The sequence below is a fragment of the Xyrauchen texanus genome, chromosome 29, assembly GCF_025860055.1.
Source record: "Xyrauchen texanus isolate HMW12.3.18 chromosome 29, RBS_HiC_50CHRs, whole genome shotgun sequence".
Taxonomy (NCBI): Eukaryota; Metazoa; Chordata; class Actinopteri; order Cypriniformes; family Catostomidae; genus Xyrauchen; species Xyrauchen texanus.
In genome coordinates, this window is record NC_068304.1 from 22,834,799 (window position 1) to 22,848,407 (window position 13,609).

The window sequence follows — 13,609 nt, forward strand, 5'->3', positions numbered from 1 at the left end:
TAATTACATTTTTTATTTTTTTTATTTAAATGATCTCCATAATCTTCATTAAATCTATTTTATTTTAATAATTAGATTTTTTGATCAATTACCTTTTAACTGAAATAAAACAAGACTCTCCTGAAATTTGCAATTAGAATATTTTGTCAACAGCTACAGTGTTCATGCCAATCTAAATATTTGTCATTCCCTCATCGGATTTCTTGTCTGTTGGTGTTGCTGTTCCAGGTTGTCAACACTAGGCAAGTGGCCACACCTTTTTGTTTTCGCCTTTAAATCAACAGTGCTTCAACCATAAACCCCATTCTCTTCGCCCAACGAACACAACACCGACAGATTCCACCTATTCCCTTATGCGTCTCGCGAAACAAAAAAGAGAAGCGTGTATATATGTCAAGCAGATAACGGTATAAATCTAGCTGGACTTAACGGTGCGCGAACTGAATGTTTGCTCGAGCATGCACGCGCGCGCGCGCTCCCTCTCTCTCTGCTCCTGACGTCAGCGAGTTTGTCTGAGAGTGTCGAGCCCAGTGCGCTCTCTTCATACTGACCTCCATTGTGAGCACGCTGAAGATGCCAGCGCTCGCAGTCGCCGCCGCCGCCCAGTAGAGAACCCCCCAACCCGAGAACCAAGCACCACGACCCCGCTCCAGAGACCGTGAGAGCGCGCGCTAGAGACGGAGACTGTCCTATGTTCCAGCCCAACGTTGTCTTTTGCTGGATTTAATGCTCTAGCTAGTCGCCGACAGGGAGAGAGAGCGCGTGTGAGAGAGAGGGATAGGGACAGCCTTAGAGAGGGATAAGGAAGAAATATCGAGGAAAAAAGGATTGCTCGCTGTTTCCTCACCCTGACCATTTTGGAGATAAAGAAGAGCCGAGGTTCATCTAACAATGGGATGTACACTGAGCGCAGAGGAAAGAGCGGCTCTGGACAGGAGCAAAGCCATCGAGAAAAACCTAAAAGAAGACGGAGTCACGGCTGCTAAGGATGTGAAATTGCTCCTGCTAGGTAATGCGGACTGGACCTGATCAAATCTGTTTGTGTCCTACACATTTCGGAGACTATCAGTGTCACTGTCTTTCATCCGATGAATGTACATATATTAATGAGAATCGTTGGATTTCTCCATTGTGACAGGCGATCTTATCCCTTGTGTCTGTCTCTTCTCCACAGGGGCTGGGGAATCTGGGAAAAGTACCATCGTGAAACAGATGAAGTAAGTGTCGTGTTTTAAATGACATCCATCAGTCAGTTTGCACTCGATGAGATTGGACACGCGCGCGCGCACACACACACATGGTGCAGCTATCATTATGAGGATGCTCCATTGACATAATGATTTTATACTGTACAAACTATAGATTCTATCACCTACACCTAAACCTCACAATAAACTCTCTGAATTTATACATAAAAAAAAAAACATCGTTTAGTAGGCTATGTTTTTTTTAAGCGATTTGAATTATGGGGACACTAGAAATGTCCTCATAAACCGCATTCATAACATAATACCCTTGTAATTACCAGTTTGAAACCTAAAAATGCCCCCCACACACACTATTGCCTGATGGCGAATTCTTAGGTCCACCATATTTTCTCTTGATGTTAAGATATGGGCGTGCTGTTACATTGTGGGCTAGCTGTGACATGATTTTCCTTTTATTGTTATAGTCCTATTGCAGCTGATCAGATTCGCGGGTTTGGGTGGAAGAGCCACTTGCAGTGTGCTGTTCAGGAAAATGGTGCTGAAATTGGGGATACCGTACTTATAGTCTCAAGGGCCGTTCACACTGAACACGTCTTTGCGCTAAAAGCTCGACGCAGCGCAAAGGACAAAGCAGAACGCAGGTGTCTCGAGAGGCGACATTTGAAGTTCTAACTGCAGTTTAACTGGCAATGGTGTCAGAAAACGCGGCGCTCCTGCGCGAGACACTGCAAACGTCCATCAAACGCATGTTTATATAGAAGGCAATTAAAAGCGATATATACGAACTCAAAACATTGCTTCTACTGACTGTCCTTCACACGTCGATTTCACTACACACTATGGACATTTACATTTGCTGCAATGACAAACGTTTCGAGATAGCCTATAGCTCATAGGCTATAGGTAACTGTATCAGTCAGATAATTCATTGGGCTGTGCTTCACAGTTCAGCGCCTGCTAGAATGCAGCATTAGATTTAGTGCATGTTTCCTCGTTGATTCAAATGCAGTTAATACGGCGTTAAGAGCTTAAAGTTGACTGAGAATGGTACAGGCAGAGCTTAATGGCAACTGGTGTTTAGAGATAATGCTGTTGGCTGTGTCAACAAGAACAGGCCTTCGTGCGTTTGTTGCCTGTGTTGGGCTGATGCTCATGAATCATAATGAAGGAAGAAGGATTGACACCCAACCAGCCGAACTTCCTCACGGCCATTTTTATTCACAAGATGCCTCTGACAATCTGTCTATGCTTCGTTAACCGCGTGGGATTAACGTCATATGGTGTTTGTTTGAACCCGCGTTCATTAAATGTTATTTTGTTATTTGATTTGGCTTTGTAATTTTAGCCTATGTATTTACACTGTCGGCAAATTGTGTAGGCCTATTTGAAAGGAATACATTTATTAATGCATGGTAGGCTAATTGATAATAGGCGTTAAAATGTGTGATTGTAACAAGGCGCGCTGTATCGAGCGCAATTTACTGAAATGCTTTCGATGAAGAAATGCCTCACATTCTCAAGATTTTGCACGAGCCCTGCCTTTGTCGAATTCTGTTGCCGATTTTATCTCTGGCCTGGCTATGGTAATCTATGACAGAGCTCTTAAATGTGATTCTAAGTAACCTTCGTGTAAAATACGCAAATCATTATCATGATTGTGTTTGAAATGGCAGATCGGAGAATTTCAGGCGGATTCAGTGGTGGACAGCGCCCAGCAGAGCCTTTTTCTGTGTTCGGCTTTCTTCGGCCATTTTCGGGTTTCTCCTTCGTTAAGAGCGTTGAACCTGCGGCGAGAAGGAAAAGAGGGGATGGATTTTGTTTTAGGGCTCTTTTCTTTCTCTCTTGTTCATAGAGGGATACTGTCTTTCGTATTTATTTCACCACATACCAACCTGTACTTAAATTGTTTCCTGTATTGTATTTGTTTATGGGTGTTTTATGTCCTAAATACAATTATCATCTTATGACATTAGCAAAGTAAGCAGCTGACTAGGAAGTTATTCAGTGAGCTCAGATTGTGGTGTGGTTTCATATTCAAACAGTTATCTCTATTGAGTTTCTTGGTCAGCTAAACCAAATTAATGAAAATATTTTCCACAGGTCTTTAAAGCCATGTAGCAAATGCCTCAAGCATATTACTAAGTCATCTGATAAGTGATGGCTCTTTCCTCTCTAAGGATTCACTGTTGCTCTGATGTGCCTAATTGGTTAATAAGAGTGTTTAATGAGGGAGCTTGTTAAACTGTTTGGTTTCTAAAGGAGTGCAGTATGCTGTGTTGGGTTTACTGTACTTCTTACTCTATGGTATGTATGAGTTGCCTTTTTAAGGCTTTTGTTGAGCTTTACTAGACTGTTAAATGTTCCGCTTCAGTCACTTACTTAAAATGCTTTTTAGGATATGTATTGCATTGTATGTAGTAATGAATTATGCTGTGTTGTAAAATTCGTACAGTGAAAAAGCAGTTTAGATTGTCTAATTTTGCATTCTGTTATTATATGACATTAGAACATAAAACAAACAAATAACAATATCCTGTGGCAGGGCCATAACCGCAATATACACTGAGGGGGACAAGTCCCCTCCAATAATCAGGTATGGCCAGATTGTCCCCCCAATAATTGATATCGTCATTGCTGTTCTGCTGCAGTCCATTATACACCACTGTCTAGTTATCATTAAGATGTTGCAGGAATAATATAAAGGTTTAAAATGTTAAATTTTTTGCATGCTCTGTAGTCTAACACCACTCGTCATTTGAAATATAGTAAATCAATGTTTGTGTCTTGTAAGATGAAAGTATCTCACAAAACATGCAATATTTGACCTTTGTTTTATGATTAAATGTTTTACCAACCGAAAGTAATTTCCAAGGGTTTAAAGGAGTGTTAATTAAATAACAACAACAACAACAACCACCCACTGCTCTTGGCTGGGTAACTTAAGATGTAAATATGCCATCTTAAACCATGGCTGGACTGGGAAGAGAAATCAGCTCTGGATTTTACATTGCAACTGGGTCCGTTCTGCATAACGCAGTGGCTCATTTTAGCTTATCGAGGCCCATTTCGCCGCCGACCCACCAGCCCGCTCAGTTCTCCTCATGGCCAGTCCGCCCCTGATCGGCCCCAAAGTGCGTCAGCCCACAAGGAAAATGCCCAGTATGCCAGATTACCAGTCCAGCCCTGTCTAAATCCAAACATTAACATAAAACATAAAGCCAATCCAAAAACAACAATATTTAAAGTCCAACAGCACTGAATCAGAATTAATAGTTCACAGCCTATATGGTGTTACATTTACATTTTACATCAGAATAGTATACAAAACAGATTTAAGTGCAACAAGAAATGTAAATAATATATATATTTTTTTTTTTTTGTGACCGGTTAAGTGCTTTTGGAAAAGATGTGTTTTTAGCCGTTTTTTGAAGATAGAGAGTGAGTTAGCTTCCCGGATTGTGTTGGGAAGGTCATTCCACCACCGTGGTATGATGAAACTGAAAGTCCGGGAAAGTGTTTTGGTGCCTCTTTGTTTTGGTACGACAAGGCGACGTTCCTTAGCCGACCGCAGGCTTCTGGTGGGAACGTAGCTCTGCATAAATGTTTTTAGGTATGCTGGAGCAGACCCAGTGACTGTTTTATATGCCAGCATCAGGGCCTTGAATTTAATACGTGCATGAACCGGCAGCCATTGGAGAAGTAGATGTAATCTGTAATGCTCGATACTGCAGAAACACTGGTATCATTACATCTTTTTATTTTAGTATCGACTACGTACCGAAGTACTGGTATTTTTAACAACACTAGTAGTCCTGTTATAAGTACTTGATTTTGGTAATCTGAATATGTAATCCATATTAAATGGAGAATTACAACAATTCTCAGTGGAGAATTTGGGAACAGTTTTAAAAATTCACTTGTTAGGGGTAGTAAATATTTTTCTTTGTTACTGTCCATGTTATCGTTACTACCCTTAGCAACTCGTCAGTGTTAGAAATGAACTTTTTCATTAAGGGGCGATATTTGGCCCTTGGATTTGATTTTCATTGGCATTTTATACATTTTATGAAAGCATAGATTGTCTATTTTTTGTGAATTATGTGAAATAATTCAATTTAGAATAGAATAGAATTAGAATTTTTTATTTTTTTTTATTTCAAAATCTGAAATATAAAACAGAAGAATTTATTATGGGGGCATTTTTTTACTCCCACATATTGCATTTCAGGGCCATTTTTGTAAATTCAGTGGCATTCTTGCCCAGAGCACGTTATTTCTGACCCTGCAACTCATGCAAACATCAAAGTGGGAACATGAGCTTAGTTTCTCTGGGATAGATGCGTCACCCACAGATTCAACTTATGTGGAAAAGCATCAATCCAAGTGTCACATGTCACACATAATCAAAATAATCAAAATAAATGTTTTACCACTTTAAGATGGGAGCTATAGCATGCAAAGAATCAAATTAGAGAGCTGATCAGTCCTGTCATGGCTAAAAAGAGAATATGACATGCCATACCAATATAATAAATGAACGGGACTGTTTAGTATAATTTAATTATAATGATTAAAATGTTTTCCCCTCAAATCATTTGTGGGGCTGGTTTGGGCTCCTCCACAGGCTGTATTTGACCTGTAGGCCATGAGTTTATTTCTTTATTCTTTTGTATCGTAAAGCTCTATGTGAAAAGATGGTGGCATGAGCCAAGGAGGTGTTCATTTAACATGTCAGTGTAAACCAGGGAATTGCATGATGTGTGAAAGAGGGAGAGAGAAAGCAAGAGAGAAGGCACAGCATGAGGAGGAGAGATGTTAGTAAACCCTATGATTATGGTGTACTCCTCTAGGCAGGTAAAAGTGCTTCCATCTGCTTCATTAGTTTAGTGTGAGATGGGAGTGTTTAACTGTGTGCACGGGCTGGACTCAGTAGCTGATCACATCCCACATACAGTACAGAGCAACTGTTATCTGTCTCTCTCTGTTGTTCTCTGTTCCTGGACTCATATTCATGGCACCTAGTCCTGAGGGAATGAAATGTGGGCGAATGAAGATGTATTATGTGTGTGTGGGCATGTTTGTGTGTGTATATGCATGAGAGAGAGAAAACATGAGTACAGTATATGGTGATTGAGAACAGTTTCACAGACCCTGGAGATTGAGCCATGCATGTCATTATTATTATTGAGCGGGCATAGTGCTATGTCCGTAGTGGGCTAAAGCAAATAACTGGTAATCAGAAGGTTGCTGGTTAGATCCCCACGGCCACCACCATTGTGTCCTTGAGCAAGGCACTTAACTCCTGGTTGCTCCGGGGGATTGTCCCTGTAATAAGTGCACTGTAAGTCGCTTTGGCTAAAAGTGTCTGCCAAATGCATAAATGTAAATGTAAATGATTATCCTGCATGTCACTTTCATGCATCTATGGTCAAAAGCAGCTATCAGAAAACAGATACAAAAGTGAATTTGAAAAGATAAAATGTATGATTTGCTCACATAGACCACCTTGCACATTCCGATTGCACCTCTGCTGGCATATTACAGTAATTGTTTTTGACCTGAAAAGCCCCTATGGCTTTTCTTTCTTCTGTGGAACACAAAGGGAGATTTTAGGCAGAATGTAAGGGATTTACAGCCTCTGTCACCTTTCACTTTCATTGTATGGAAAAAAGTAGCAATTAAAGCAAATGGTGAGTGAGGCTAACATCCTGCCACACGGATTCCAGGGAAGAAAGAAAAGTCATACTTTTGAATTACAAGGTATAGTAAATGATGATACAATTTTCATTTTATGTGTGAACTATTCCTTTAAAGCTATATGTCATCCATTTAGTGGACTAGATTCTTTTTTATAAGGTTAAACATATTCAGACTTTATCATCTAAACACACAGACTCTGTTCTTTTGACTAATCTGTGAACTGTAATCCAAGGCCACTCACCATATTATCCTTTAAAAGTGGAATTCTGCCTCTGGATAGAGCGGATAGGATTAAAATGTTTGTTTTTTTAAACTGATCTCGGCAGTATACAATATGCTGGGCTGTCCTTTAGCTGGCTAATTCAAGGGTTGGAGCTTTGGACCCAGCTGTTCAGTAACTCTCCATCTGTACGGCCATAGTGCTATAGCCTACTGTGCATGCACTCGAGTTGCAGAGCATGAAACATTATGTCTCTAGTGTCCAGAGGAAATTATTGTGTTGAATCATTGCTATCTGAGAAATATTTAGATGGAGAATACTGTAAACTACAGCTGTAAGAGTGACAAAGCTTCAAAGTGTATGTTTCACTTTGTCTTTCACTTCTTCTGGAAGTGAGACTTCAGTTAAAAGCTTCAGTCTAAAGTTACATTGTAGCACACTGGTTTGAAGACATCTGGGATAAAAATAAAATATATTAATCTTATACAAGTTTTAGCCTCCTGCATGACTGATGGAAATTCATACAGTTGTCAATGATAATCTTATTTATCATGAGCATATGCCAACAACTGAAATAATCTATTTAGTCAACAGCTTTCGTTTCATATAAGCATATTTACAGTGTTTGCAAGGCAGTGATCTTTTGAAAATATGCTTCATTTGAATGTATTTCTTCTCAAATGTATTGCAATTAATTAAGTCCGAACCACCGCAAACTTTGTTTTGAAGATAATTTCAGTTTTAGGTATGGTATCTATGTTTGGGATTTGTAAACTTTTAATTTTAATAAAAATTTTTTTAAGAAATCCATTGACTTACATTGTTAGGGGCAATTCACATTGAACATATTTTGCAACCTTCAGTTTTTTTTTCAATTGTTTTTTATTTAAACATGTTAGACAGATGTCTGATTACTGTTGTGCCACATCTCTCTATTTTTATTCAGTATCTCATGCAAAAGCAACATGTTCTTTTGACTCTGTGTCAAGTTAAAGCTGAAGTGTGTAACTTTTTTAGATGTTAAAATACTTTTTCTATCCCAGCTTAGTATGCAGATACAGCTGTCTCTTTGGCACAATAAAAAAAAAATTCTCTGTTTGTTGAAAGAGGCTTTCAGCCTGATAAAGCATCATTGGCTGTGCTGATGGTGTGAGTTTGGGGCGTGACTATCAGTTTATTTGATCAATGGAAGATTGGGGGAAAGCTGTTTGAAAACAATGTTTATTTTGATATTCTGTTTGATGAAAAATGACATGTTTCAACTCTAAAAAATAGGTAAACTTTAATAAACATGTCTCAAGACACCTGCATTCTGCTGAATGTGTTGCACTGCATCTAGATTTTTTTAATGCAAGAACCCGTTCGGTGTGTATTTATGTGCTGAATTTTGATTGGTCTTTTATCTTGCATTGATTTGCATACTGGTTTGTGACTGGACATTTCTTTCTTGTGTCTATTTACTAGGGCTGGGTATTGATACAGATTTCCCGTTTCGATTTGATTCATATTCACAAGCTCTCGGTTCGATTCCGATTCAATTTTATATTGTTTCAAATTAGTATATTTCAGTTATGTCCCTTTTGCTTACATATGAAAGAAATTCTCTCCTAGGGAACATATATAGGGGACCTTCTAATGATGTACATTATAAAAATAATAATTTTACCAATAATATTTTAGTAGTTTTTCATTCATTTTGGTCAAATTTTAGCTATTAAAAATTAACAAACACATGTATTCAATCAATAAATATGATAATATATTGGATATATTATTTTTGTTACATGTTGATTGTTTAATAACATAATTTGTACTATTTATAGTTCTTTACATTGATTTGTTGAACACATGTTAAAAACCGGTTCTGTCTCTTTAAGAAAGACGGCATTTCACAGTTTTGCCAACTTAATGTTTTTGTCGCTAGACTTTCTGATCCCCTTAGTGAGTAAATGAGCCATCTAGCGACTAGCGACAATTTTAGCGAGTTTTATAGTCTGCTTTAGCGTCATTCTTCCACATCTGGCGACACAAAAAACGTCTATCGTTAATGATGTTTAATTTTTCTCTGTGTTTTAGCGCCCCCCTCTGTGTTTCAAGTAATATGACTGACCTGCATGCCATCTGGATTTGGATTTATGTGCATAAGGATGTTCTATAAATCAAATGACTGACGAGCTTATGTGCTATACTTCAATTCACGTGTATGCTCTCCATTTAGAAAAGAAAAGTCAGCCTACTGCGATAGAAGAGTATTGAGAAATTATCTAGCAGGGCGAGAGAGAGAGAAAGAGAGAGAGAATGGATATGAACCCCGATCTATAATAAAGTATAGAGATAAGTGATATGAATAGATGAGGTGTCACTGTCATAAAGTCATTGTGACACAGTAACACTGGCACAAATAAGACACACTGATGGTTCAGCATCACACGACAGATATGTAAAAAAAAAAGTTCAATATATTATTATCTCCAAAAACAGCTCCACGTGAGGCATTATAAGGCATATAGAACCATGTTTAAAAATAAATAAAAAAAACATCTCTGCCTACCCCTGGTTGCTATTGATAATTTTGGACTTTGTCATTGTTCAATAATGCAGTTTAATTACAAAACAAAATAAAATACAAAAACAAATAGAAATCCCCCACTGTCAAGTCCAATTAGTGTTTGCTAAATGATTAGTAGTTAAATACTAATTGTTAAATCATTAGTTCAATTAAAAAATGTTTATACACCTTTAAAGAATTGGCATAGCTTTTACACCAATTTATTTTCATATGTAAATTTGACGTCTTACATAATAAATGACGTCATCACATGATTTAGCTACTTCAGCAAGTCTTTGGCGACTTCCCATGAGAAATAGTTGGTAACACTGTTCTGTAAACAACATCTGTAAATGACCGCATTTACATTGTACATTGTACATGTGCATTTTAGTCGCATAGCTTGAAATTTGGTTGCTAATGCGAGTGATTGCACATAGAGCAAAAAATTGACCGTGGGATTCAAGAATTGTTCAAATGACGATTGCTATGCTTAAGAAAATCAATATTTTTTCCCCCACTCCTATATTTTACTGTATAGCCACCTAAACACTTTTGTTTTACTGCAAGCACTGGTCTTTAGGAAATGCTAGTTTAGATGTAAAATATGCTTTAAATTGTACAGATATTACCATTTTTAGTCAGTTGAGTTAGTTGAGGAAACCGATGGAGTGCGTACTCCAGGTAGGGAAGGAGGTATTGCCCCAAGTGAAGGAGTTCAAGTACCTCGGGGTCTTATTCACGAGTGAGGGGACAATGGAGTGGGAGGTTGGCCGGAGAATCGGGGCAGTGGGGGCGGTATTGCACTCACTCTATTGCACCATTGTCATGAAAAGAGAGCTGAGCCGGAAGGCAAAGCTCTCGAATAGAACTAGGTTGCGAGTACAAGCGGCCGAATGGCTTCCTCAGAAGGGTGGCGGGCTTCTCCCTTAGAGATAGGGTGAGGAGCTCAGTCATCCGTGAGGAGCTCGGAGTAGAGCCGCTGCTCCTTTGCGTCGAAAGGAGTCAGTTGAGGTGGTTTGGGCATCTGGTAAGGATGCCCCCTGGCTGCCTCCCTAGGGCAGTGTTTCAGGCACGTCCAGCTGGGAGGAGGGCTCGGGGAAGACCCAGGATTAGGTGGAGAGATTACATCTCCACACTGGCCTGGGAACGCCTCGGGGTCCCCCAGTCAGAGCTGGTTAATGTGGCTCGGGATAGGGAAGTTTGGGGCCCCCTGCTGGAGCAGCTGCCCCCGCGACCCGACTTCGGATAAGCGGTTGAAGATGGATGGTTGGATGAATGAGTTAGCCTGTTACGTGAAGTATTTCTGTAGTGTTTCTAACAGCATTCACATTTACATGCACTGTATAAGCGACATATTCTTCAATCCCATATAATCTGTCAGTAAGCATCTTTCTCCACAGCAACGTAACAGTTTCAACACACAAGTTTCCCTAACTTACTATGGTGACCTGCATTTTAATTGCCACAGTAGTGGGGTTTCCCTCTTACATAAAACTCAGGGATATCCCCAATGTACAAGTGCATTTACACAAATGTTTGGGACAGTTGATATTTTACATTTGAATGAATGAATGGGTATAGTTTATAGTAAAAGTGATTTCCCCACTGTACTCCCAGAAATGTTGAATTCTTTCCACTGTTTGAAGATTGTGCGTGCGTGGAAAAATGTCATAAAATGGAGCCTTCCATCCTATTACGTTTGTTCCACACATGCCAACTCTTTAAACACCCATCAGAACGCCGCTTATGCATTTACATGACCACATTAAGCCGTGTTCTCCGAGAGAAACCGCTTTCTCTTAATCCCTTAAACGGCATAAGGAAATCAGCCTTCTTGTTTACATGACGTTTCAGAACACAGATTTCTAAAAAAAATTCTGGAATACACCATTTTCATAGAATCTTTACTGATCTCTGCTTAAGTTAGGCCTCCAGGTTTAATTGGACGCCCTGTACCTTTTCAGATGTATAGTTCAAAGGTAGCAGATGCAAGTTGGAGAGGCTTGTTTTGGTGGTTAAAGCCCATTTTAATGTAAAAAAGAAAAGAATGGAAATTAGCATTGACACAAAGCACCCTTGCTCGGGACTGCAGTTATTAGCATCGGTAGTTGTGTGCTGATAACAGGCCCATTTGCACTACAGCTTTGAGTTTGATTGCTTAAAAACTGCTGATTTTAGATCAGCAGACTGCTGATTCCTGACCAATGTACCATATAGAATGATCATATATTTTAGTGTAACTGTTATTTATGTGGGTGCTTTGTCATCCTGATTGTCACAGTCTGTGCATATGATGAATGCACAAGGTAATGTATGTGTTTTGGGGAAGTTCTGAGTTACTGTAGAAAGAGAAAGGGAAGGAGCTCTGATGAAATACCTGGGCTGGTGAGATGAACTGAACAAAATGATAGCTTCCCTGTTCAATTTTGCTTCCCTCTCTGACTGTGCTCTTCTGACTGTCTGTCTCACTGTAATAGAGGATGATTTCATGTGCAGTCTAGCTGATATGATTAGAGTTGACTGAGCACAGGGAGAACAACCGGTTCTCATGTGTTGAGTTCCCAGAGCCCTGACTATAACACTCTGCACTGATCACTTCTGGCTCGGCCCACAGACACAGTGTGACTTTCAACAGCGTACACCTAGTTTTCTTTGGGTGATTTTTGTGCTTACTGCACTGCTCTCTAAGAAATTTGTTTGGGTGTGTTTGAATGTGTGTATATGTTTCTATACCTTTACCATGGCAGCGAATACTTTGCATATGATTTGTGAACACTACTGTTTTCCAGGGTATGCAAAGCTATCAAACTTACTTTTTCAGATAGACATACACTATTCTATTAATATATACCACAAGACACACCTGGTATGTACAGTATTGGGAAAAGTAGGCCTATAATGCACCATAATGCAAAAGTAGGCCTATAATGCACCAGAAAATGCTTTAATGGTCATTTTGCTATTTCTTCAAAGGGGTTTTTCATTCAAACTTTTGCACACATTTTTGGCATTATGGTGACTGTGAGTATGTAGCCAATTATTCAAGATTGGGGGACAAAATGTTAAATTTAAAAACTGGTCATTGAAGAACCCATATTGATTGACAGTTATTCTGAATATTGAGGGGGATGTGTCCCTCTCAATTTCTATGGTGGTTATGGTACTGCCTGAATGTAGTCATTCAGTACCTTTATATCCTTTTTTTTTTTACTATATATTTCATAGTAATACCATTCTCACTTCTCTTTAATTAAAACCACCAGGAGAGAAGAAGTTGTTTTCAGCATGTGCAGAAAAAACTATTGTTCCATCCTTCTCTTATTTATACTTTTTTATTCTATTATTATATGCAACACAGCTCATCAGTGGGAGTATATAGACTATTGGGGTGTAAATCGCAAGGTTCATCATGATAAAATTAGGGATGTACACGAGTAGTAGAATATTTGCTCAGCAATAATTATTTGAATAGTTAAAATACTATTCGAATTTCACAAAGTTTTGCTTTGCTGACCATATATAGTGAGATGCATGTTAAATCCTAAACACACAAACTAAAACTGGCAGTTATAACAGAATACACTGGGTGGCGCTGTTGAGTGTGGACACAACATGATCACATTTGTTGAGCAAACGGGTCTGTCACACAGTACGTTCAGATGGACACCAGATAAGCCGGTTATTGTGAGAATGTGGCATACTGTGAGAAAGCTGGGTTCCTGTTTAAATGTACTGTATAAGCGCAGTACACTTTACTCTCCTATATGTGCAGCTTGTCAGAAAGCAGCGTCCCCATAGCAACGTAACCCCCGTGACGCTTCTGTAAACCACTAACGTGGCATCCGAGTAAGACTATGCTAGCTGAGGTAAGGGACATTCAATCATTTAAACTGGTGTGTATAAATGAGTATAGTTTACTGAGCACATGGA

General features: G+C 39.1%; 1 protein-coding gene across 2 annotated transcripts in view; it reads left to right on the plus strand.

Moving 5' to 3' along the window:
* Positions 1–456: 456 nt before the first annotated feature.
* LOC127622925 (guanine nucleotide-binding protein G(o) subunit alpha) overlaps positions 457–13,609 on the plus strand; it is a 152,892-nt gene continuing 139,739 nt past the window's right edge. The window contains exons 1-2 of one of the 2 annotated variants that reach the window (XM_052097105.1): positions 457–1,009; positions 1,175–1,217. In XM_052097105.1, coding sequence (XP_051953065.1) covers positions 892–1,009; positions 1,175–1,217 — 161 coding nt within the window. In that variant the 5' untranslated portion in view covers positions 457–891. The remainder of the gene's footprint in view (positions 1,010–1,174; positions 1,218–13,609) is intronic. The other variant, XM_052097104.1, reaches the window with a different exon arrangement.